Source organism: Tamandua tetradactyla, chromosome 3 (genome assembly GCF_023851605.1).
Source record: "Tamandua tetradactyla isolate mTamTet1 chromosome 3, mTamTet1.pri, whole genome shotgun sequence".
Classification (NCBI taxonomy): Eukaryota; Metazoa; Chordata; class Mammalia; order Pilosa; family Myrmecophagidae; genus Tamandua; species Tamandua tetradactyla.
Genome location: NC_135329.1, coordinates 141736989 through 141760799, shown reverse-complemented (window position 1 = coordinate 141760799; position 23811 = coordinate 141736989). Strand labels below are relative to the sequence as shown.

General features: G+C 39.9%; 1 protein-coding gene across 1 annotated transcript in view; it reads right to left on the bottom strand.

The window, feature by feature from the left end:
• MYO3B (myosin IIIB) overlaps positions 1 to 23811 on the bottom strand; it is a 510258-nt gene that overhangs the window by 475407 nt on the left and 11040 nt on the right. The window contains exons 4-6 of the mRNA XM_077151780.1: positions 19561 to 19665; positions 19212 to 19311; positions 10918 to 10994 (exon numbers count right to left, since the gene is read on the bottom strand). Of these exons, the coding sequence (XP_077007895.1) occupies positions 10918 to 10994; positions 19212 to 19311; positions 19561 to 19665 (282 nt within the window). The remainder of the gene's footprint in view (positions 1 to 10917; positions 10995 to 19211; positions 19312 to 19560; positions 19666 to 23811) is intronic.

Below are 23811 nucleotides of genomic sequence, written 5' to 3'. Positions count from 1 at the left end.
AAAAGTCATGCCATCATCATCAATTCACTTTATTGCGAGCTTGGTAATCTCCCACCCTTAGCATCAGCAGAACACCAGAGCCACGGAATGTGAGAGATGGAAGAGGCTTTTCTCCCTAAAAAACTGTAAATGTTCTCTAAAGTAGAAGGCCCCTCAGAGGCAGAGACTCCCAGGCCAAATCTCTCTGTTTTAAAGGGGCAAACAGTTTAGGCAGGGGAGGGTGGGTGAGGCTTGGGGTAGGGTGAGCTTTGCCTTCGTTCTTTAAAGCGCTTATTATACCAGGCACTATGCAAAGCACTTTCAATACATTATTTCACTTTGTCCTTTGACATAGTTGTTTTTTTCCCTCCGCATTTTACCATTTAGAGATACTCAGTCACCTGGCTGAGGTCAGTGGTAAGTGGGTAAGCAGGTGGCTAGGATTTGCTCCAGGTGTAATTGCCTCCAAAACTCATGCTCTTGACTTTTTTTTTTAACGCAAACTGACACCATACTGAAATAACTGGATCATTTTCACTTTTAGAAATTAATGGCGGCGTTAAGAATAAAACTCAAATCTCCTTAATTCTACTCTTAAGAACGTAGTTTATCTTTCCAGAAACTCTCTTCCTCCCCTTGAGCCAAATGACATCGGTTTCTAGTCAGGCTAGAATATTACACTTTGCTCAACATATTAGGAAGAATAACTCTCATCTAAAATAATTAAAAAATAAAAATATAAAAACAAAGCCTAGATTCACGTCGTATTTGGTACACTTTAACAGTTGGCCAAACAGTCGTTAGAGTGAGCATTTTGGAGCCAAATATCTGAGTTCAAATCCAGTGCCACTACCTAATAATTTGTCCAAGAACAAAAAAAAGTTTCCAGTCTTTCTGTGCCTTAATTCCTCTAAAAACTTAAGGCTAATAACACAATTGACTTTATTGACTTTATGGGGTTTTTGTGAGGATCGTGAGTTAATACAGATAAAGCACTTAGTACCAGGCCCTTCAACACAAAATATTTAATTTGTGGTCTCTAGTTCTGGCAATGCCAAAGAAAATAGCATTATTGTATCATTTTGCTCAGAATGGCATAATTAACAAAGGCAAGAGTGGCTGCAAAAAGCCTGTGATATTTCTGCATTGGTGTAAACTGGTTGTTATGGCAACCATCCCGTCAATGACCCTTTGCCAGGCAGAGAGAGACCCATTTTTAGAGCCGTCATAGCACATCTGTTTCTTTGCTCAGCTGATTAGCTCTTGTTTGCGACAATGAGCAGATGGAAGTAAAAAAGGGGGAAAATTTCTAAAAAGAAGTAAATGTTTATTTTATCCACAAGTCTGTTTTCCAATATAGACACAGACTTTTGGCTGTTTTAAGAAGATGTGAAATACACTGGATCTTTAATACATGGGCTGCTTTTCACATTGGTGGGATTGCTAAGTGTAGCCTACCTGTAAACCATAGGTGATAGCTCCTTCATGATCATCCTTTAAAATGATGTATCCAACTCCAAATTCAGAATATTTTTCCACCATATCTTTGCATGCCTTTGCTGTAGCAGTTGTCCCAGTTAGTTAGAAATATTATCCATACTGAGTTCTCCAAATGAACACATTATGAAGTGACTGGTGCTCTAGGAAATCTGAATCCTGTGGTTACATCTGCTCTGAACTAGCTCCAACTAGCTCCCTGTCTTGATTCTTCCTCTGGAAAGTAAGGCTTGCATTCCCGTGTTCTCTGAAAAGCTAAATAACTCCAATATTCACTAGGCATGTCTAGGCCTACTATACCTGAATTTTTAAAAAAAAGGTGAAATTCACATTACATAAAATTATTTTAAAGTGAACAATTAGGGCAGAACAATGATGGCTCAGTGGCAGAGTTCTTGCCTGCCATGTTGGAGACCGGGTTCGATTTCCGGAGCCTGCCCATGCCAAATACATAAACAAATAGAATGAACAATTGGCCAGCATTTGGTACATTCACATAACTGGGCAGCCACTGCCTCCACCTAGTTCCAAAACATTTTTATCACCCCAGAAGGTGATAAAAGGAGACCCTATAAGCACTCCCCATTCCCTACTCCTCTCAGCCCCGGCAACCACCAAACTGCTTTCGGTTTCTGTGGATTTACCTGTTCTTGTTATCTCATATAAAAGGAATCACACAATATGTAACCTTCAGTGTCTGGATTCTTTCACTTAGCGTAATATTTTTGTGGTTCATCCATGTAGTAGCATTTTTCAGAACTTCATTCCTTTCTATGGTTGAATAAAATTCCATTGTATGTGCATGCCAGAATTTGTTTATCCATCCATCCACTGATGGATATTTGGGCTGTTTCCACCTTTTGGCTACGTGAATAGTGCTGCTATGGACATGCATATACATGTACATGTTTGAGTAGCTGCTTTTAAGTCATTTGGGTATATAACTAGTAGTGGAACTGCAGGGTCATGTGGTAATTTTATGATTAACTTTTTGAGGCATTGCCAAAACATTTTCTATAGTGGCTGCACCATTTTACATTCCCACCAACAATGTACAAGGGTTCCAATTTCTCCACATTCTCTTTAATATTTATTACTTTCTGGGTTTTTTTTTTTAATATTATAATGCTCTCCTAGAATGTGTAAAGTGGTACATCGCTGTGGTTTTGATTTGCTTTTCCCTAATAACTAATATTGTTCAGCATCTTTTCATGTGCTCTTGAAACTTTTTCTTTTGAACCTCACTTTCCTCAGTGGTAAAACAAAATAGTGTCTACCATAGAGAGTTGTGAAAATGAAATAAAAATAATATATAAAAAAGCCCCTATTACAAACACTTGTACATTAATAGGTCTTCATTAAGTTAAGTGAAAGTGTCTTTCTCACTATACACTTATTAAGCAGGGGCAATATTTAAAATTGATGGCAATCAGCTGGCACATGACCATCAGAAGTTCCTGAAGCCCCCTGCCTGCCAGAAATCACCCTCTTTAGTTGCCATATTAGGAGATCAGAGTTGTCTCAGAGTAAGAGATAGGGCACCCGCAGTGGTCAAGAGCACTCAAGGGGCTCCGGACAGTAGCTATTTACCATTCTGAATGGAAGTATTTTAATATTTCAACAACTAGCATGGTCACACCACTGCATACCAGCTGCAATAGAAGGCATTATTTTAACATAATCTACATATGTCTTCAATAAAAATTATAATGACAACATTGGTTCATTTATTTGGGTTTCCATCATTTACAAACATTCCATTTACTTCTTCCCTACATATCATGATGGAAAAAGTAGATTAAGTTATCAACTATGCCTAATGTTCCACTATCACCATAACTAAAACATAAATTATGCTTATTTCCCTTTTTGCTATAGGTCAGGATGTTAATTGGCATGTGCTTGATGCATGTACTGGCTGAGCACACTGATACTGACACTGGGTATCTCTTGTACAGTACTGGAAACCACACAGGATAGTGAGTCACAAATGATGGATTCTAGTCAGTCACCCACCTACTCACCTCTGTATCCATGGACAGTTAACCTGGCAGAGCCTTAGCTCCCTTTCTACAGAATCAATGTAGGGTCTACTAACTGACATCTTCATAGATAGCTGTGAGCATTTAAAAACATAGCATTTGCAAAAGTACTATGCAAATGTGGGATACTATTATCTGTGCTATTTCTTATCGGACACTGGTGGTCAGAAAGTCAGGGTGGAAAGAAACAATACACAGTTATGGAAAAGAATGTGTAAACATGTGCACACACAAATCTACTTGGGAATAGGCTAAAGTCATAGACAGAGGCAACCAGAGAGGCTTAATCAGGTGAGCAGAAAGTTGACGGAAGTGAACTTGACCTGGGCCAGAGCTCTCAAGAGAAAAATCAAAAGATGGTTGACCAGAAAGCAAGTTGGACAGAACAAACTTCTGAAGGTGCTGGGAGCCCAAAAAGGCAACTTGGCCCAATTCCAGGAGTTATTTTTGGTATATCCAGAAAGAACTGTATTTTCTTCAAACACAAGAGGCTGAGAGAGAGCACTGTGTGTGTGTGTGTGTGTGTGTGTGTGTGTGTGTGTGTGTGTGTGTTTACAAGCAAAACTGAGCTCTGACTGAGCCATCAGCCATGGGTTCCTAAAGTTTGACTGATTACGTCAACATTTGAATTATTCACTACAAAGTAGGGGTGCTAAGTATTTGGGAGATGGACAAGGCTTTGACCCCAGGGGCAGAGGAGACCCCACTTCAGTTTCTTGACTGACCACAATAGCAGCCCTACGATGAGTAACGGGAGACTTCTGTTTGTCCCATTGATGTTTTTGCCCCTGGTTATTGGAATGCTGGAGCCCCTGCTCAGACATTCACAGGGGAAGTTGTCATAACCACCCCCAAGTTCCTGAAGAACAAAGTCATGCAGCTTGCAGCATCTCAACTAGAGAGAGTTAAGAATCTGGATTTTTTATTACTTCACTGAGCTGCTGGCTCGACAAGCTCTGGAACCACCTCCTTCTGCACTTATATGAGAAACCTAATTTCTGATTGTTTAAATCATTTTGCTCAGGGTAATCTATTTCTATGTTGAACTTCACATTTTTTTCTTTCCCTCTTAATCTTCCCTGGAGTCACGGTCTGCTACTGACATTTATCTCATAAAAAAATTATACTATGCAACCTACTCTCAAATGTTTAGTTAAGAGATAGATAGATAGAATGATATAATAAACGTTGCAAAGGCCCAAAAGTTGGTAAATCTGAGTATCTGGGTGAAGGAGTACATTGGAGTTCTATGTATTGCTTTTTTTAAAAAAAAAATTTATTTATTTATTAATTAAAAAAAATTGACAACAAACGAACAAAAACATTAACATATCATTCCGTTCAACCTATATAATCAATAATTCACAATATCATCACATAGTTGCATAGTCATCATTTCTTGGAACACTTGCATCAATTCAGAAAAAGAAATAAAAAGACAACAGAAAAAGAAATAAAACGAAAACAGAAAAAAAAAGATTATACATACCATACCCCTTACCCCTCACTTTCATTGATCACTAGCTTTTCAAACTAAATTTATTTTAACATTTGTTCCCCCTATTATTTATTTTTATTCCATATGTTCTACTCTGCTTTTTCATTACTGTTGCAACTTTGCTGTAAATTTGAAGTTTTTTTTTAAATGAACACTGTAATTTTCCAAAATATAATAATGCAATAAAGCAATGCAAAATTTTATAAAATTATACTGCTCATGAATTTCAGATTAACCTGATCAAACAATATTTTCCCAGTACTAGTGCTTCTAAGTGCCATTAGGCTAAGTGTGGCCCAGAGAATTTTCTGCCTCGTGAACTGCTGACTTGATACCACTTTTACCAGTATTTTTCAACTTTAGTAGTGCTCAAATGAAGCAATGACAGGGAATAAGTGGAAAGTGTTGACATTATGATAGTGAATTTATGCTGCAGTTTTAAGCTGCCCAAGTGAACTGTATGTCTTGACTGCTTGTCAACATTTGATTGTATATGGTCACATTCCATTAGCTACTGGTTTGTAGTATAGCCTATTTGAATTAAATACTGCAGTTACTCAAGCTTGTGAAATAAACATGGAAATAAAAATGGGAAAACAAAAATTTAGTTCAATTTCTCAAAAATAAAATAGGACCAACAATCTTTCAGCTTCATTTAAGAATATAAAAGTGCAGGTTGTCTGCAAAGGTCTTTATGCACCAGTGTTGGGGTAGCATGCATGCATTGTTGTTGTACTTAATATGCATACGATTTAGTCATGCCAACAAAAGTGAATTCATATCAAGTCTACTGTTCTTATATAAGCTGTCATCTGAAGATGATGTCAATTTGAACCATTATTGATGATGCTTTCAAAGCCTGCTCTTGACCGAAAACAATGCTCATGATGCATAGTCTAAATGCTTGTTGAACTGAACAAATAACTAACAAATGGAAGGTTGTTCCCGTGGACATTCTTATGGAGGATGAAAAAGTCTTGTGAAATGAAGGCTTTGTTGGAAAAATTGATTATACATTTGGCAAATAAAAATATAAGGAACATAGAGGTCTGAGGCCTGGGGTCCCAGAGTATATTGTACACAAGTACATATCCCGAGAGAACACTTGAGGCCTGCGAAGGGGCCTCCCACACTTCTGAAAGGCACAGTAAAGGTCTCCAAACCATAAATTGCCTACTCCTCAATTTCTCCACTGCAGCAGGCAGGATGCAGTTCTAGCTTTTCTCCACTGAGAAGGGAACATATTCAGGCAGTGTGGACAGTAGAAACTCACTGTAGACCATTAAACTGCCCCTCAAAGAAACACTCTATTTACTTAATTCAATGCAGCTGAAGTTGGAAAAGTGTAAAAGTATGCTCTAACCACAAACACTTCATAAGAAATGTACAAATCTAAGGACAGGCTTCTCTTTAATTACACTCGGAGATTCTGAGAACACCAGCTTGTTGTTGATTAGGACAGAAATACCATCTTCCATGTTATGGCACCCCAAACAGGAGTTGAGTGACCTCGATGAGACTTTCCTTTGAAAACAGATCAGTCAAAAACTACAGAAGAATTTGCTAATGTCAGTTGTTGTAAAGGCCCTTCTTAAGTTGCCCTCCAAATGTATCTAATCCCTTTGGCTTTTTAATCAATGTGTTCATTCATCTTACTTTTTTACAGCACTTCCACTGTCTCCAGTCCTGTGCTGAGAGCTAGGCATTCCAGATTCCTGCCAGAGCTTGGAGTCCAGTCAGGAGGTACGTAGACAGTTGCATTGTGATGGTGCAGGAGCGCTAATGGGGGGTGCAAAGGCTGCAGTGGAAGCTTAGGGAGAGGAGCTTCACAGTCTGCCAAAGATTAGCAGAGGTTTCCTAGGGAGTCAGCATTGAGCCAACATTTGAGGAGGAATTTTCCAGGACTCAGAGAGCCATTCTGTATGATGTAACAGTACGTGCAAGGATAAAAGGAATGAGATACGAATTTGGAGAACTTCACGTTGTTCACTAATGTTGAAGCATTAAGGACAAATAATTTGGGGAAAACTTACCAGAAATAAGGCTGGGCAGGCAGATAAGTGCTGGGATATGGAAAGCTTTGTTCATCATCCAAAGGAGTTTTGACTTTATCCTGCAGTGTTTCTCAAAATAGGGTTCAAAAGTCCTTATGAAAGTTTTTTATGTTTTTGTTCCCATAGCAGTAACAGTATTATTAGCAGTAGTAGCAGTACAGACATATTCCAGATCATCTGGATGACCATTTGCCACACAATTTCAGTGCTCGCATTTATGTTTACAAGTATATTGGTACCGCATTGGTTTCTTAGCTATTAAAACAAATACCATTCAATGGGTCAGTTTAAACATGGATATTTATCAGCTGATGGTTTCAGAAGCTAGAAGGCTTCATTCCTCCCAGGGTCAGGATCTTTTAGCTGACCATGTATCTTTAAGATTCCTTGGCTTTTCTGTCACATGGCAATTTAAATGGCAATGTCTTCTCATTTCTCTTCCAGGTTCCCTTGACTACCTTCCGGCTGCTCCCTGTGGCTTCTCTCTGTGTCCAATTTCCTCTACTTAAAAGGACTTCAGTCATATTGGATTAAGGGTCACTCTCATTCAATTTAGGCACATCTTAACTACTCACATCTTCAAAGGTCCTATTTACAAATGAGTTCACACCTACAGGACCAGAGAATGGGACCTGAACATGCTATTTGTGGGGAACATAATTCAGTCCCCATCAGTCAGTCCACCCTCTGGAGCTCAAAAAGAAATGTTCTTTCCACATGCAAAATATATTTTTTCCATCACAACATCCCAGAAACCTTAGGCCATTTTAGAACAATGCCAAGTACAAAGTCTCATCAAAATCAATACGGTGTGGTCAGTCACAGGGCAAAATTCTTTTCTGTCTACAGACTTGTAAAACTTACAAAGCAAATTATCTGCTTCCAACATACAATGGTGGGATAGGCATAAGATTGACACTCTCATTCCCAAGGGAGAAAGTGAAAGGAAAACAGGGGTCACAGGTCCCAAACAATTACAGAACCTAGCAGGGTGAACTCCATTAGATCTCAAGGTCTGTGAGTCATCTGAGCTTGATTCTTTGTCCTCCAGGTTGATGGGGTGGTAACCCCTCCTTCCAAGCACTTGCTCAACAGCCATGCTTTCCCCCAACTTTGGGAGGAAGCCCCGCACTCTCCCAGCACTAGAATGGCAGCTCTCTGGGAATGCCAGGACACAGGTCACACCATCTCTAAGCATTTGAGTGGTAGCACTCTCCCTGAACAATGGGGCACAATGCCTGCCCCCTCCAAACTCAGGGGTGGGCCTGCTCTTTCTACACGGGTAGATAGGCGCACTTTCTTGTTCCCAAAGAGACTTTTTCAGCCCAGACCTGAGCTTCTATGGTCCTGCCCTTGAAGTTATTCCTCCTTCAATTCTTCCTTTCTCTGTCCCTTTCAGACATTGCTTCTATCCACACAAATTTCACAGAAACCTTGTTGGCTTTGCATGCTGCTGTAGGAAGTTCAAACCATCAAGCAATAGAACTTTTCACAGATCCTTCCTGGATAGCTACATTTCCAATCCTGACTTCCAGTGAAATTTCTGACAGGATCCATGTTCAGTCACACCTTTTTTTAGCAAAGGGTTCTTCAATTAAACCCTCTGATGGAGGCCTGTCCTCTGGGGACTCACTTCCCAAGAAGTTCAGGGAGGTCCTCTAGCCTTAGACCCAGAGCACACTCTCTGAATAGGATCAGAATTGTCCAAACCATCAATTTCTGGTTTCTTTGTGCTTTAGAGTTCAGGTTTCAGCTCTTCCCTTTTTTCTCACATTTTACTATAAATTGCAAGAAGAAGTCAAGCTGCACCTGGCTGCACTTTAGCTTGGAAATCTTCTCAGCTAAAGATCCAAGTTTATTCCTTACAATTTCCACTTTCAATTTGACATCAGAACATAATTTTGCCAGGTTCCCTGCTACTTTATAACAAAGATAATCTTTCTTCCAATTTCCAATAATACAGTCAGCATTTCCTTCTAAGCCCTCATTAGACGTACCTTTAATGCCCATGTTTCTACCAATAGGCTCTTCAAAACAATCTAGGATTTTTTCTATCAAGGGCCTCACAATTCTTCCAGCCTCTCTTTCCACATTGTTAGGTATTTGTAATAGCACTGCTCCACTTCTGGCACCAAAACTGTATTAATTTCCTGGCTGCTTAAACAAATACCATAAAATCTGTTGGTTTCAACAACCAGGATTTATGAACTCATGGTTTTAGAGGCTAGAAGGTTTGCTTCCTCCCAAGGTCAGTATCTTCTGGCTGGCTGGCAATCTTTGAGGTTTCTTGGCTTCTCTGTCACATGGTAATGCATATGGCAGTGTTTCTCCTTTCTATTTCAGGTTCTGTTGAATTCCAGCTCTGCATGCTCCCCATGGCTTCTCTCTGTGTACAATTTTCTTTGCTCAGAAGAGCTTCTGCCCTATTGGATTAAGACCCACCCTCATTCAGTTTAGGCACACATTAACTAATAACATCTTCAAAGGCCCTATTTACAAGTAGGTTCACACCCATAGGACCAGGAGTTCGGACCTGAACATGCTGTTTGTTGGGGACATAGTTCAATCCACAGCATGCACCATACAGTTGTCCCAGTAAAGGAGATAAAAAACAGAGATGTGTACCTGAAGGCAAAAGGAGATGCTGAAATAGAGGAAAGCAGTGGCAGAATTGGGTCACCACATGGTACTCAACGGTACTAGGTATGCCAGACTCAAGATAATCCATGTTAAGTTGTTCTGAAACGTATTTACATCACAAGGATGACCAAGTTTCAGAGACCAGTATAATTCATCTCATTAAATTCAACCTGCTTATCTGAATGTTACTGGTTTTATAGTTTTTTCATAATACCTTTGGGTTATATACTTCTGTAAGTCATAATTGATAAGGAGTTTATATCTACTTTCATATTTAAAAACATACTTAGGAAATATTTAAGATTTAAGTAAACTCTTGAATTTGTAGGAATTCTCTTTTCCTTTAAATTGGGACTGTCCGTTATCCAAGAATGATAGTGATAGCCATAGATAATGGGGAGTCATTAAAGAAATCTGAGCAGAGCTTGGTGTGAACTGTTTAATGTGTTAAGATACCACCTTGGCAGCCAAAAAGTGGAGAGACCACCATATGATCATACTGGGAGATGGAAATACCTCTAAGGAGACAACTGTAGGAATCCTCTTACTAAAATAACCCATTTGCTTAGTCCCAGAAAGCCATTGTCAGGCAAAGGCTGGAGTACAGTGGAATTAAAGGCTTATCTGACAAGCAAAGTTGTACTGATGTTTCAGGGCTTGTCTTCTCTAGCCAGAAGATTCCCCAAACTCTTACATGTGTCATTTACATGGAGGCTTCTGTGATGAAGCCAGAACAAAACTAGGACCATATTCCATGCTTTACTACAGAGAGCCAACAAAGTACACAAGAGAAGTTGCTATGTGCTTGGTAATGAGGAGACAATCAGGGTCACCGCTGCAAGCCAGTTGGAACTTAAGTCTGGCTCTTCACCAAATCATGTGTTCCTAGGTCTGCATCTGCCCAGAGAAGGTGCCTTTTTCTAATTTTCACACCCTGGATGAAACTAGTTGAGATATGATCCTTGGAGAAAACTGCACCTTCCAGAGGGGACACCTTTTTCTGATGCATGAAGGCAGCCTTTGGGCTAGCTGTGAGTTAATCATGCTTTTCTGAAGTTAAATCTCATCAGTAAACTATTAAAATTCAATGAGAATAAAGGATTTTTTCTTCCTGAAGGTCTCATGTGTAAAGCATATGACTTACCCATAAAAAGGCATAGTACCAAGGCACTCAACAAGCCAAAAGGATTAGATGCCCTCTGCTTACCTCGGGGGCCATCCAGAATGGGGTACCAACCGATGTGTTTCTCCGTAGTCGTGTACTGGTGAGTTGAGCTGAGACACCTACAAGAAAAGGGTGCTGGAATTTAGCAGTGAGTAGAGGGTGATGCTAGACCAGGATCTGGCAAACTGTTTCCCATAAAAGGCCAGAAAGTAAATATTCTAGGCTTTGTGCACCATATAGTCTCTATCACAAATACTCAACTCTGCCATCATGCAAAACCAGTCATAAATTACATGGAAACAAATGACAGTGACTGTGTTCCAGTGAAACCTTATTCGTGGAGGCTGAAATGTGAATTTCATGCGATTTTTCCATGTCACAAAATATTATTCTTCTTTTGTTTCTTTTCAAACCATTTAAAAATGTACAATTTATTCTTAGTTTATAGTCAAAATAAAAACAGGAAGCGGGTCAGATTTGGCCCATGAGCTGCAGTTTACCAACCTCTGTGTTAGAGTATTCATCATTCCATCAAAATCACTGAATATTTTTTTTCCTAATGAACATCACCGCCCATATCGCTGCAAGTCTGGAATCAAAAAGTTCTCAATAACTACGATCAACCTAAAATATCTTCCTATTATACTACCAAAGATTTCAGATGGTTTATTTCTTAACAAGTTGCTTCATTTTATGAAGGAAAAAACTTGACATGTATTATCTAAAATAGAGCATCGGTGTGAAAGAAAAAGATTTTGGTGCCTTTGTTACCAGAAAAATGCAGTGAGTTCTCTGCACATTGCACTCAATGACCAATTCCTGAGATCAGGGTTTCTAAGAGAAAAACAGTTTATTGCTAGGTGTGAAGCAAGAGATCAGATGTTTTATTGGCCCAAAATTCTGTCTTCCTGAACTGCAGCAATTCTGATAGTTTTATAGTATCAAAAGAGGGGCAGGTTTTAGGATAATGAGCATAATGGCTCCAGTTGATGTAATTTGTGGTGATCTAATTATTGCGCATGCACAGACCAATTACATGCTTAGTCACAGAATGTGTGTAGGAAAATAGCAGCCTTTATATGACGATGGGCATGATTTTTTGTATTATAATGATGTTTAGGTCACTAACAGGTAAAAGTCTAAGGTACTGTACATGTCAGACAAGCCCATTTTAGTTAGATCCAGTTTTGGTTATCAAGTTAATTTTGGAACTGGTGTGGATTAGTTCTGGGCTGACCCAAGGCCCTTGATTAATAAACATTAGGGCTGTCTTTAGTGGTCATAAGACTCAAAAGTTGAAAAACTGGATACAGTGTGTAACTAAGTGAGAGTCAGTCCCAAGATTTTACAATCACACGGGCACAACGGCTATAGAATTATTATCAGAATTCAAGGCAGCTGGGTTATATAGTTCCGAGGGTATTTCCCTCTGTTTGCTCTAATATACTAGAAAGGATAAAAGGAATATCTATATAATGATTGAATAATCACATCATCCTTTAAATCCTAACTTCTTAGTTACAACTTATCTTACTTAGAAACCTGGAAACCTAGCAAGAAAGCTATGTTTATCAAAAGGAAAAAGAACTTGACTAATCATTTTATTATCTACAGCTCAGTGTTGAGGATCTGAATTTTACTGTAATTCTGGTCCATCTTAGTCTTCAGCCAGTTCTCTTCTTTATACCACAAGGGAACAACACAGTGGAAATAAAGGTACAGTGGATTAGGAGTCAGCAGACCTGTTTCCATCCCAATTGTACCATTTACTGCAGGTCTTTGGGTGGACCACCTCTCCTGTGATCCTCAGTGTCCTCACCTTCAATCTGGGGGTAATGATTCCTGTCACAACTAACACAGAGGGTTCTTCTTAACACACATAAAAAGAGAACAAATGTTCTGTAAATTGTCAAGCACTTCACAAACATATCCTTTCATGCCACGCAGAAGTCTAATGCAGCCCATAGGAAGATACAAAAGTTGCCAATAATGATGTTGATAATGACAATAAAACAGAGCTTCTTTGGCTAAGAGATTTCAGTGGAGCTGGCAGGTCATTCTGGAGGCTACTCTTATGCAGGTCTCAAGCAGGTATCACAAACTGTCACAGTTTGCAAGGCCTAAAGTAACAAAATTCATGAAAATCTAAGGATATCTGGACACCATAAACAAACCACAAGATAAAGAACTCTAAGCTAAAGGACAAATGGAGTACCACAAATATCCACCAACCACAAACAACTTGTGTGACCTTCTTCTTTCCCTTTAAAAACCCTTGCCTGGACATGCCAAGTTTGGACACAATTTGGGTTGCTACCTGAATCTGTGCTCCCTGAATTGCAATTCTAAAACCCCAAATAGATGTCCTTATTGCTTTGCAGCTTTCTTTGTTATTTTTAGGTTGACAATAAGAGTTTAGAAAGCTGTATCCATGTGTTCTTTAGTGAGGGGCACATCTTTGAGAACATCAGGTGCAAGGACACGCAGGTAGTCTTTTGGTGGGTGGTGGTGATGTTAGCCCCTTACATTCCAGTAGAAGGATAAAGACGGCTCTCTAAACTCTATTGCCCATGGATAATTTCCTGTTTTATCAAGCCCTCTGTGCAGAACCAGGGTCCAGGCTGCCATGCTCCATATTGAAAATAAATTACTGCACATAGCCACCTACAATGACCAGGACAGAAATTAAAAGTAATCAGACTTCCTCAGGGAGTAGGGGGAAGAATGCATAGATAGCATTGTAAACAAAGCATTAAAGCTTCCCCCTCTTGATCATTGTTGATAACAAACCTTCAAACCCCTGTGTGACAGGGGTTTCTCACACCCTTGTCCTAAATGCTTAAAAACAATTGTACCTTGTATTACTTGCCCTTTGACTTCCATTTCTTGATCAGCCAGCACCTGAGAGATCTTCTCCTGTTTGTCAGACCCAATAAAATCTGTGCCTAACTCTCTGCCTAGTGTATCATTTGGTCTTAGAGCTGTGCTGACCTGAGCTCTTCAAAAGTTGGGTTGGAACAATTGGTGAGCCAGCCAGGAGATCAAAGAGGTACCATCAAAGTGGGTATGAGTCTTGGGAAGGGAGAATCCATGGGATAAATCCAAAATTGGCCTATATCATCCATATAGGGAGGGACAGCTGCCCTCCTAGATGCTGGGAACTGCTGCAAGAGTATGGGGATTCCCTGAAAACTCTGGTAGAGTTGCGAATGTTTTGCAACAGATAGCAAGACAACTGACCTTCAGCAAAAAAGAAAAAAAGAAATTAAAAAAACACCAAATAGTGGTGGCCATAGCCTGGCCTCTTTTAGGAGTCTTACATATGACCATGGAGGCAGAATAGACAGCAAAAGCAGCAATCCACCATCTGTAGGAGGACTTAAAACTAGAAAGAGATACGTGCCTTGCCCAGGTAGAAATGGATCTGACTGATCACCTGCACCAAGTGGATGGTCAGTTAGAGATTCTGGCATGCAGATATTCCCAAGTCAGAGGCCAAAAGTTGCCTTGGGCTCAAGTCTGGAGGATTTTAGCTGGGATGAGACCCCAAAGTGTGGGATCCCAAATCCTCAGAAGGGTAAGAGGAGGAGGAATGGGAGGTAAGGAGGATGAAGGGCACCAACAGGTGCACTCTATAATGCAACAGAAATGAAAGATCACTCCCTGAGGTTCAGCAACCCCAACCTCCTGAACAGAAATTACATGTCACTATGAGAGATTACACCACTGCTGAATTGGGTGATTTAGGGCAGTGGTAAAGATAAAAAAGGCCTAGGGAGTTCTTACCCAATTGGCTTCTGAGGTTATGGGACACAGGAGGAGAGGGGTTAGTGCTTTCTGGAGTAGAGATGAGTAAATTGGCATCTGTTACCATCCACCCTTCTCTATGACAATGCTTGTACGCTACCTCAGCTGATGTGAAAACTGCCTCCTTATTAGTACCAATGGGTGAATGGCTGAATGGCCTAATGAAGGGGCTATACTGCAAAATATCCCCCTGTGCTGGTTTGAGGCTGTTGTGTACCCCAGAAAAGCCATGTTTCTTTTTCCTAATCCAATCTTGTGGAGGCAGATCTATTGTTTTGAGTGGGACCTTGAAGCCAGAAGCCAAAGGACCAGCATATGTCAGCTACATGCCTTCCCAGCTGACAGAGCTGCTCTGAATGCCACTGGCCTTTCTTAAGCCAAGGTATCTTTCTCTGGATTTGGACATTTTTACAGTCTTAGAACTGTAAACTTGTGATTAATAAATTCCTTTATAAAAACCAGCCCATTTATAGTATATTGCATTCTGGCAGCATTAGAAAACTAAAACACCCCCATTGGCAAAACATGGAGGAGGTACAAGATGTTTTAAAGAGACTGGGAATGAAACATGCCATTTATGCCACAGCTTTCACAGGTCTTGATACTGAAGCTTGTACTGCAGGAATGAAAGATGTGGTACTGCCTACTGCCCCCAACCGTTACTATTGGCCTCTCATGTCTATCCTAAACTCACTAGTAAGACAGCCCATTTCCTTTGGTATGCAGGCTATAGCTGACCTCGGAAAGTCAGAAAGCCTGCAAAAAAAGGGGGCGGGAGTAAGAGCAAGGGGAAAGCTCCCCGTGAGCATGATTACCCTAATCTAGTATCCTGCAAGCAGATGGGATGGTTCCTGTTGCTGCAGGCACAGAGATAAAGGTAAAGTAACACCACCTTTGCATGCAGTGGTTCCAAAGATTCCCTCATTACTACAAGGAATTAGCACTCAATTATGTCATTATCACTTTGTTTTAAACTTAACTAATACTTTCTATAGTATTGCCTTATATAAGGCCAGTCAACCTGCCTTCGCCTTCACCTCAGAAAGAGAACAAAGGATTTTCACCATGCTCCCACAAGGCTATTTACTTAGCTTGACCCACCTGCCAAAGCCTCATGGCAAAAGATTTAGCTAAGTAGAAAAGTCCCACAAGTGGGACACTATTTCACTATACTGATGATATGTTAACCAGTAACTCTCTTTCAAAACTAAAAGAAGCCTCAAGCTCATTGTTATCTCACCTTGAGAGTCAGAGATGGGCAATTAATAGTGACAAACTGCAATGCCTTGGCTGCTGTATTAAATTCTTGGGTGTTGCATGGTTGGGTAAGAAAAAAATTATTCCTTCTGCAGTAAATGATAAATACAATGTTTTTCTCTGCTGCATATGCCAAAACAACTAATGGCACTCTTGAAGTTGTTGGATATTGGAAACCTTTTGTTCCTCACTTAGCCCAAACGTTAAAACCTTTGTATATGTGTTTTGGCTTGCTAATGCTGCTGGAATGCAATATACCAGAAATGGATTGACCTTTACAAAGGGTCTCCAGCATGGCAGGCGAGAAGTCTGCCTGCTGAGCCACTGTGGCCTGGCCTAAAGAAGAGCTTTTTAAGTCTGTAAAAATGTCCAAATAATGGCATCAACGAGAGGATACCTGCACTCAAGAAAGGGTGATCATGTCTGGAATTTCTCTGTCAAGTGAGAAGGCACATGGTAATGTCTGCTGTCCTTCTCTCCTGGATTCTGGTTTCAAATGGCTCTCTCAGCTCCTGTGGGTCTTTCTGCCTTCTTCTGGGGTGCTTTTTTTCTGCATCTCCAAATGTCTGTGTTCTCCCCAAAATGTCCATCTCTTAAAGGATTCCAGCAAGTAAATTAAGATGCAACTTGAATGGGCAGTGTCACATCTCCATGGAAACAACCTAATCAAAACATTCCACCTACAATGCATCTGCAGTGTCTCGGATTAGATTAAAAGAACATGACTTTTCTGGGAGTCAACCAAAATATTGTAATTTGATCATGATTTACACAAAAAAAATGCCTGTTAAATTTTTAAATCTGGGGCCTCCTATTCCCACAGGAACCTTATGTATAACTATGTGGATCCTTCTCATGCCTAAACTAACAATAAATGTCATAGTAGAAGATTCTCAAAATTTGCAAATGGGAAAATACCTGGTGTTTAAAACCTTCCCATAATGTTCCTCTACCTGGTATCTTATTGTTGGCCATTGAAACTATATTGTTAGATCTGCAGGAATTACCCCTTATTGTTCCCCATAAATATCTTTCTTTTTGCCCATAGCACCCTAGCAAACACCTTTCTACAGTGGGCTTCAGCAATAACTCATGCTCATAAAAAATTGAACCCAATTTGGTTTGCCATCTTCAGGCACTACATAGGCTATGTAGTAGCCTAAGGAAGGCTATGACTTCCTTACCCATAGTCAGGCTATGACTTCTGTGAATTAGATCATGTGATATACCCTGTTGGCCTTGTAGAATTCAATGCATCAGAAAATCTGGAAAAGAATCTTAGTCTCTTTGTCTAAATGGTTTAATTCCCTTGCTTGGCCACAGTGGCATCTTTTTGTAATGTTGTTGTCTCTGTGAGGGGAATCCCTAGTGTTCTGTTATCTCTTACACTGTTGTTGTGGAATATGGATGCAATGTCTGTGTTAAGGTCAATGTAGTCTGCTGCGTAGGGATGGATTGTGGAAACCCAAGCTGAGGCATCTCCTCCCAGTATTGAAAATAAGTTACTACATGTAGCCACCTACAATGACCAGGACAGAAGTTAAAAGTCATCAGACCTCCTCAGAGGAGAGGGGGAAGAATGTACAGATAGTTTCATAGCAAAGCATTAAAACTTCCCTCCCTTGATCACTGTTGATAACAACTTCCAATTCCCTGTGTCATGAGGCCCTGCTAAAACTTTGTTTTCACACACTGTCTTAAACCCTTATAAACAACTGCCCCTTGCACTCCCTGACCTTTGTGGAGCACAGACTTTCACTTCCAGACCAGTGCCTGGGAAAGATCTCCTGTTTTTAAGTCCCAATAAAATCCATGTCTAACTCTATGTGTTCTTTAGTCTTAGGGTTGCACTGACCTGAGGTCTTCAAAAGCTGGGTTGGAACACTCTCCACCATAATTTTGGTAAAAACAACCGTATCTTTCTGTTTGGAATTTCTAGAAATTTCTTTTGTAGCAATTAGAAGTTTAGGAGCCTTTTACTGGAAAGATTAGGAGCTTTTACCCTCAGGCCAAATTGCAAAAGTTTGTTAATATATGAGTGAGCACCATTTCCCATCCTCATCCTCCTAGAATTTTTCCCTAACAACATATTCAATGCCCTGAGGACTGTGTGGAAAACGTATCTCTGATGTCATACCTGCAGAATACTATTGGAATTATAACCATTGCTTATATAAAAGAGGAGCATAAGACATGAACAAATTGTCCCTTCTACTTTTCCTTGTTTACTTTTTTTAGTAAACAGACCAATATACCTAAAGCAACTTCATCTATTTTTAAGTAATTTCTTCTGAGCAAATGATTCACTGATACATTTTATACATCTTTCTTATCCAGAAAACAATGGATATTCAAAATCAATCTTTTATTCTACTATGTTGACATTGATAAAGAACACTTTAAAAAGCTCTTCTTTAGGCCAGGCCACAGTAGCTCAGCAGGCAGACTTCTCGCCTGCCATGCTGGAGACCCGATTCGATTCCTGGTGCCTGACCATGAGAAAAAAACAAAAAAAAGCTCCTCTTTATTTGTTTTCTCATTATTTTTAACAATGATCCTCAAGTACTCACTATTTTTTAGTTAGTTTTTTAACTAAAGTTATTTTTTTAACTCATTTAGAAGATGAACCATTCAATAAATCTGAAAAGGAAACCCAAATGGCTTGTTAGTTTATGGAGAACACCATATGGGTGTAACCAGAAGACATTTAATGGTTCTCTGGCCTTAGGTGACATTGCTCTGTACTTCCTCTCACTCTTTCATTTCCTGTTAATGTTTCCACTTCAACCAGCCTCTCGTGTAACAGCAATAATCACAATTTACAAGGAAATTAGCTCCTAGACCCAAAGGACTATTATACCTTCTGCTCACAGGGAATAAGTGTGCCCAAGGCTAGTGAAAGTCATTTGAAAACCAAACTGCCTTCTCTTTTCATATGCAAAAGAAGAACTTTCAAAATGTAAATTATAGATAACTGCGCTGAGATGTGAAATTCTTAGCAGAAAAATAACAAAAACTTTCCATCAAATTCATCTAGAACACTTTTATTTTTCATCTTTAGTAAAAGTATTTCTAAAGCTGAAAATAGATTAACAAATGGCATCTCCTAGGGTGATCCATCTGCTAACCCCCTACTCTCCAGCCTCCTTTCGATTGGAAAAGTCCCTCAGCCTATGGCATAGGGAGAAGCCCCTCTCTTCTGAGATTGCAATAAATTGTCGCCTTTGGCTAAACTGCACACATCAAGAAAACAAATGACAAGCAGTCATTACCAAAGTCAACGAGCTTAACTCCTCCTTCTGTTGTCAGAAGAATGTTATTCCCCTTGACGTCACGGTGGATGATTCGGTTGTTGTGCAAATGCTGAAGACCCTGCAGGGTGCCCAGCCACCAACAGCAGGAAAGAGAAAGGGAGAAATTTCTACATTTATTTTTAAACTGTCAATCCCAATCCCCCTAATAAAAAGTCTAATCAAATTCTACATTTGGCTATACCTCCCTGCAGTTATAAACTTCACATATTATCAGGGATTTTTCCCCATTGTTAATATTCAACGGGGATCCAAGCACTGGACAAATTTCCCCCTTTGCTGTCATCACCAGCTTGATGGACATTCTTACCAAGAGGGCCTTGTACAAGATATATGAGATCATTGCTTCATCCAAATGCTGGCCGCATTTGAGTAGATCTTTGACAAGTTCAGTGACCGAGCCTCCGTTACACAGCTGCGAGAGAAGGGACAGAGAAAGGAGAACACAAGCCAAAATAAAAGAAAAAGAAATTAAGAAGGAAAACCCACTGATTACTGACCAAATGTATTAAAGTTAATTTGCAATTCATAAAATTCCAACTTAGGATAGACTTTGACTTCCACTATACAGTCAAATCTAGTCCTTTGTATGTGAATAAGAATAAAGAATAAGAATACATTCTTTATTCAAGGTGAACATGAGTGAAAGTGCAATCCAAAAGCTTGCTTTTAAAATGTCAAGTTAACTACAAAAGCATAAGTGATTATTTAGAAATTTCAAGGAAAAAGCATACATTATTAAGTAAAATAAAATGGCCACTTGTATTGGACATTGCTTGGAGAAGACCCTTTATTGAGAAGGGCTTTTTCAGAAGGCAAAAACAATTGACTTGTAGGGGTTTCCCAAGAAAATTAAATACACCCTACAGGGTTGCTGATGTCAACACCTAGTGATAATATTAGTTTGTATCCAGTAGAGAGAGCTTATCAGAATGGACGAGCATGCCATACTAATCCATCTATATCTGATTCCAACTTTGTAAGGAAACCCCTGTAAAATGGAAACAATGTAAGCCAATCAGAGCATTTCCTCAATTGCTTCTGTCCACATTCACCCTATGTGAGCTTCCCTCTTCCACCTTTTCCATGGAGCTCCCTTCTATTTTCTGAATAAAGGTGTGAGATCCTAAAAAAGTTATTGAAAAGTTCTTTCATCGTACATAATCAGATGATTCATGGTCTGTTTTTCACTTTATGTGAAAATAGTCTATTTTTTTTTAACTTTGCAAATTGGGGATAAGAAAGGGTAGGAAGAGGCAAATGGATGCCCTTGATACCTAGAAAGTAATATATTTTAGTCATTTCAAAATTTTCTGCTACTAGTGCTGGCACTACAGGTATCAGATGCCCAACCAAATGCTGTTTCTAGAGCTGACATTGCACTTAAATTTTACAGAATGGAGTTTGTGTCATAAATGTGTTTAACCATCTGTTCTAGTTTGCTAGCTGCTGGAACGCAACACACCAGAGAAAGAACTGAGGTTCTTTCTTACTTGGGAAGGTACGGGCAATCTCTGCCGGCCTTCTCTCCAGGCTTCTGGGTCCCCACAACTTTCCCTGGGTTCATTCCTTTCTCCATCTCCAAAGGCCTTGGCTGAGCTGCGAATGCTGAGATGAGGTATGCTGAACTGCTTTTGTCTGTGCTTCATTAAGCTCTCTCATTTAAGCACCAGCCAATTAAATCAAACATCATTCATTGCAGCAGACATGCCTCTTAGCCGACTGCAGATGTAATAAGGAACAGATGAGGTTCACATGCCACTGGCTCATGCTCACAGCAATAGAACTAGGAACCTTCACCTAGCCAAGTTGACACCTGAATCTAACTACCACATGTCCACCCCTTGTCAACGTGGCAATTACACTCATCACCTTAAATGATATTAAAGTGCAAAAAATTCTCTTCTAGCTGTGGACCTGTGAATCTCAAAACAAGTTATCTGATACCAATATGCAAAGGAGGGACAGTCACTAGATCTTTTGGGAGAAATTAGAAGGAAAACCTGCAAGGCAAACACCATTGGATTTCAAAGTTTGTAAGTCATTTATCCTTCAGCTTTAGAAAGTGGCAGTCCCACCCTTTCCAAGGGCCTATGCAGTGGCCCAACTCTTTACAAATCAACCTCCAGGGACATTGAGGAAACCACCTTTTTCTCAGCTCCACTCTCTCCATGCAGCGGGGCCACACCTAGGCTCTCTGCCATTTCTGGGGCACATGCTCAACCCCTCTATGAGGTGGCAGCCAGGCTCTCCCCAGTCCCCAAGGAGCATGCTGTACCTTCTCCAAGGCCTAGGGCGGCACAACTCTTCCACTGCAATGAGGTAGGAGACTCATCCTCTCCATGTATATGGGTGGGTCCACTTTCCTGGCCCAAGGTTTCTTGGCCTCAGACCTGAACTTCCATGGTTCTCACTCTGCAAACTCCAATTTGTCCTTTTTGTGTTCCCCTTTGTCCAGATTGGCAGTGATTTTATTTACCAACAGTCTCTTCAAGCACTCCAGGGCTTCTCCATCATTCTCTTCACAGTTCCTCCAAAATCTTTCCCTTATCCATCAAAAAAACTGGTCCAACATGTCTGGTGTTTGCAAACACCCCACTTCTCTGGTACCAAATCTGTTCTAGCTTGCTAGCTGCCAGAGTGCAACACATCAGAGACAGATTGACTTTCAGTAAAACAGGATTTATTTAGTTAATGTATACTTCTTCAGAAGAAAGGCAGCTAATTTTCAACTGAGGTTCTTTCTTACTGGGAAAGCACAGGGCAATCTCTCTGCCAGTGCTCTCTGCTGGTCTTCTCTCTAGGCCTCTGGGTTCCAACAACTTTCCCTGAGGTGATTCCTTTCTGCATCTGCAAAGGCCCGGGCTGAGCTGTGAGTGCTGAGATGAGGTATACTGAGCTGCTTTTTTGGCTGTGCTACATTGAGCTCTCTCATTCAAGCACCAGCCAATTACCTCAAACATCATTCATTTCAGCAGGCACACCTCTTAGCCGACTGCAGATATAATCAGGAACAGACGAGGTTCACAAGCCATTGGCTCATGTCCACAGCAATAGAACTAGGCACCTTCACCTAGCCAAGTTGACACCTGAACCTAACTACCACACCATCTCATATTCAACTTTAGACTTCAGTGACATTATGCTTTCCTTTTTCTTTTTCTGTAATAAAAATAATGGAAGATAATATCTTGTACATTTAGTCTTTATCATACATTGTAAATTACTGAAGTTTGACTACACAAACCAGGTATAGTATACTTTATCAGCAATGAAGGATTTCAAATGTAATTTTTTTATACTTTTTCAATTTACAGGTTTGGGTTTATTACATGCCATCTTAAATCAAGGGTTCTTAACTGATTTGAGCAGAACAGATAAAGACCCTAAAATTATAGGCAGTGTGTTGTATTTGTTTCTTGCATTTCTATGGGGAGAAAACTTTGAGCTTTCATGGGATCCTTAGTCATCCTTGACTTTTAAAAGGGAAAGGCCCTGCTTTAGAGATATACTTTGCAAATTGGGAAAGAGTTAACTAGAGAACAGTGGGTAATCCCATAGGGTGTGGTTACTTGAGTCAACTGGCTTTTTTATGGAAGGAAACCTGAAAGCACACAGATTAGCATGTTTTGCAAAAGAATACAACTCTTTATCCAGATAATAATATATCAGGATTATTATTTTTTTAATTTTTATTAATAAAACCAACCAACATACAATATGAACATTCTTTTTTATCACATAGTTGTATATTCATCATATGATCATTTCTTAGAACATCTGCATCAATTCAGAAAAAGAAATAAAAAGAAAGTAGAAAAAATTCATACATACCATACCCTTTACCCCTCCCTTTCATTGATCACTACCATTTCAATCTACTAAATTTATTTTTAACATTTGTTCCCCCTTATTATTTATTTTAATCCATGTCTTACTCATCTGTCCATAAGGTAGATAAAAGAAGCATCAGACACAAGGTTTTCACAATCACACAGTCACATTGCAAAAGCTATATCATTATATAATCATCTTCAAGAAACATGGCTACTGGAACACAGCTCTACATTTTCAGGCAGTTCCCTCCAACCTCTCTGTTATGCCTTAACTAAAAAGGTGATATCTATGTAATGTGTTAAGAATAACTTCCAGGATAACCTCTCAGCTCTGTTTGGAATCTCTCAGCCATTGACACTTTATTTTGTCTCATTTCTCTCTTCCATCTTTCTGTCGAGAAGGTTTTCTCAATCCCTTGGTGCTGAGTCCCAGCTCATTTTAGGATTTCTTTCCCACATTGCCAGGAAGGTCCACACCCCTGGGAGTCATGTCCCACACAGAGAGGAAGAGGGCAGTGAGTTTTCTTGTTATGTTGGCTGAGAGAGAGAGGCCATATCTGAGCAACAAAATAGGTTCTCTTGGGGGTGACTCTTAGGCCTAATTTTAAGTAGGCTTAACCTATCCTTTGCAGGGTTACGTTTCATATGAACAAACCCCAAGATTGGGGACTCAGCCTATTGCTTTGGTTGTCCCCACTGCTTGTGAGGATTATATTATGATTATT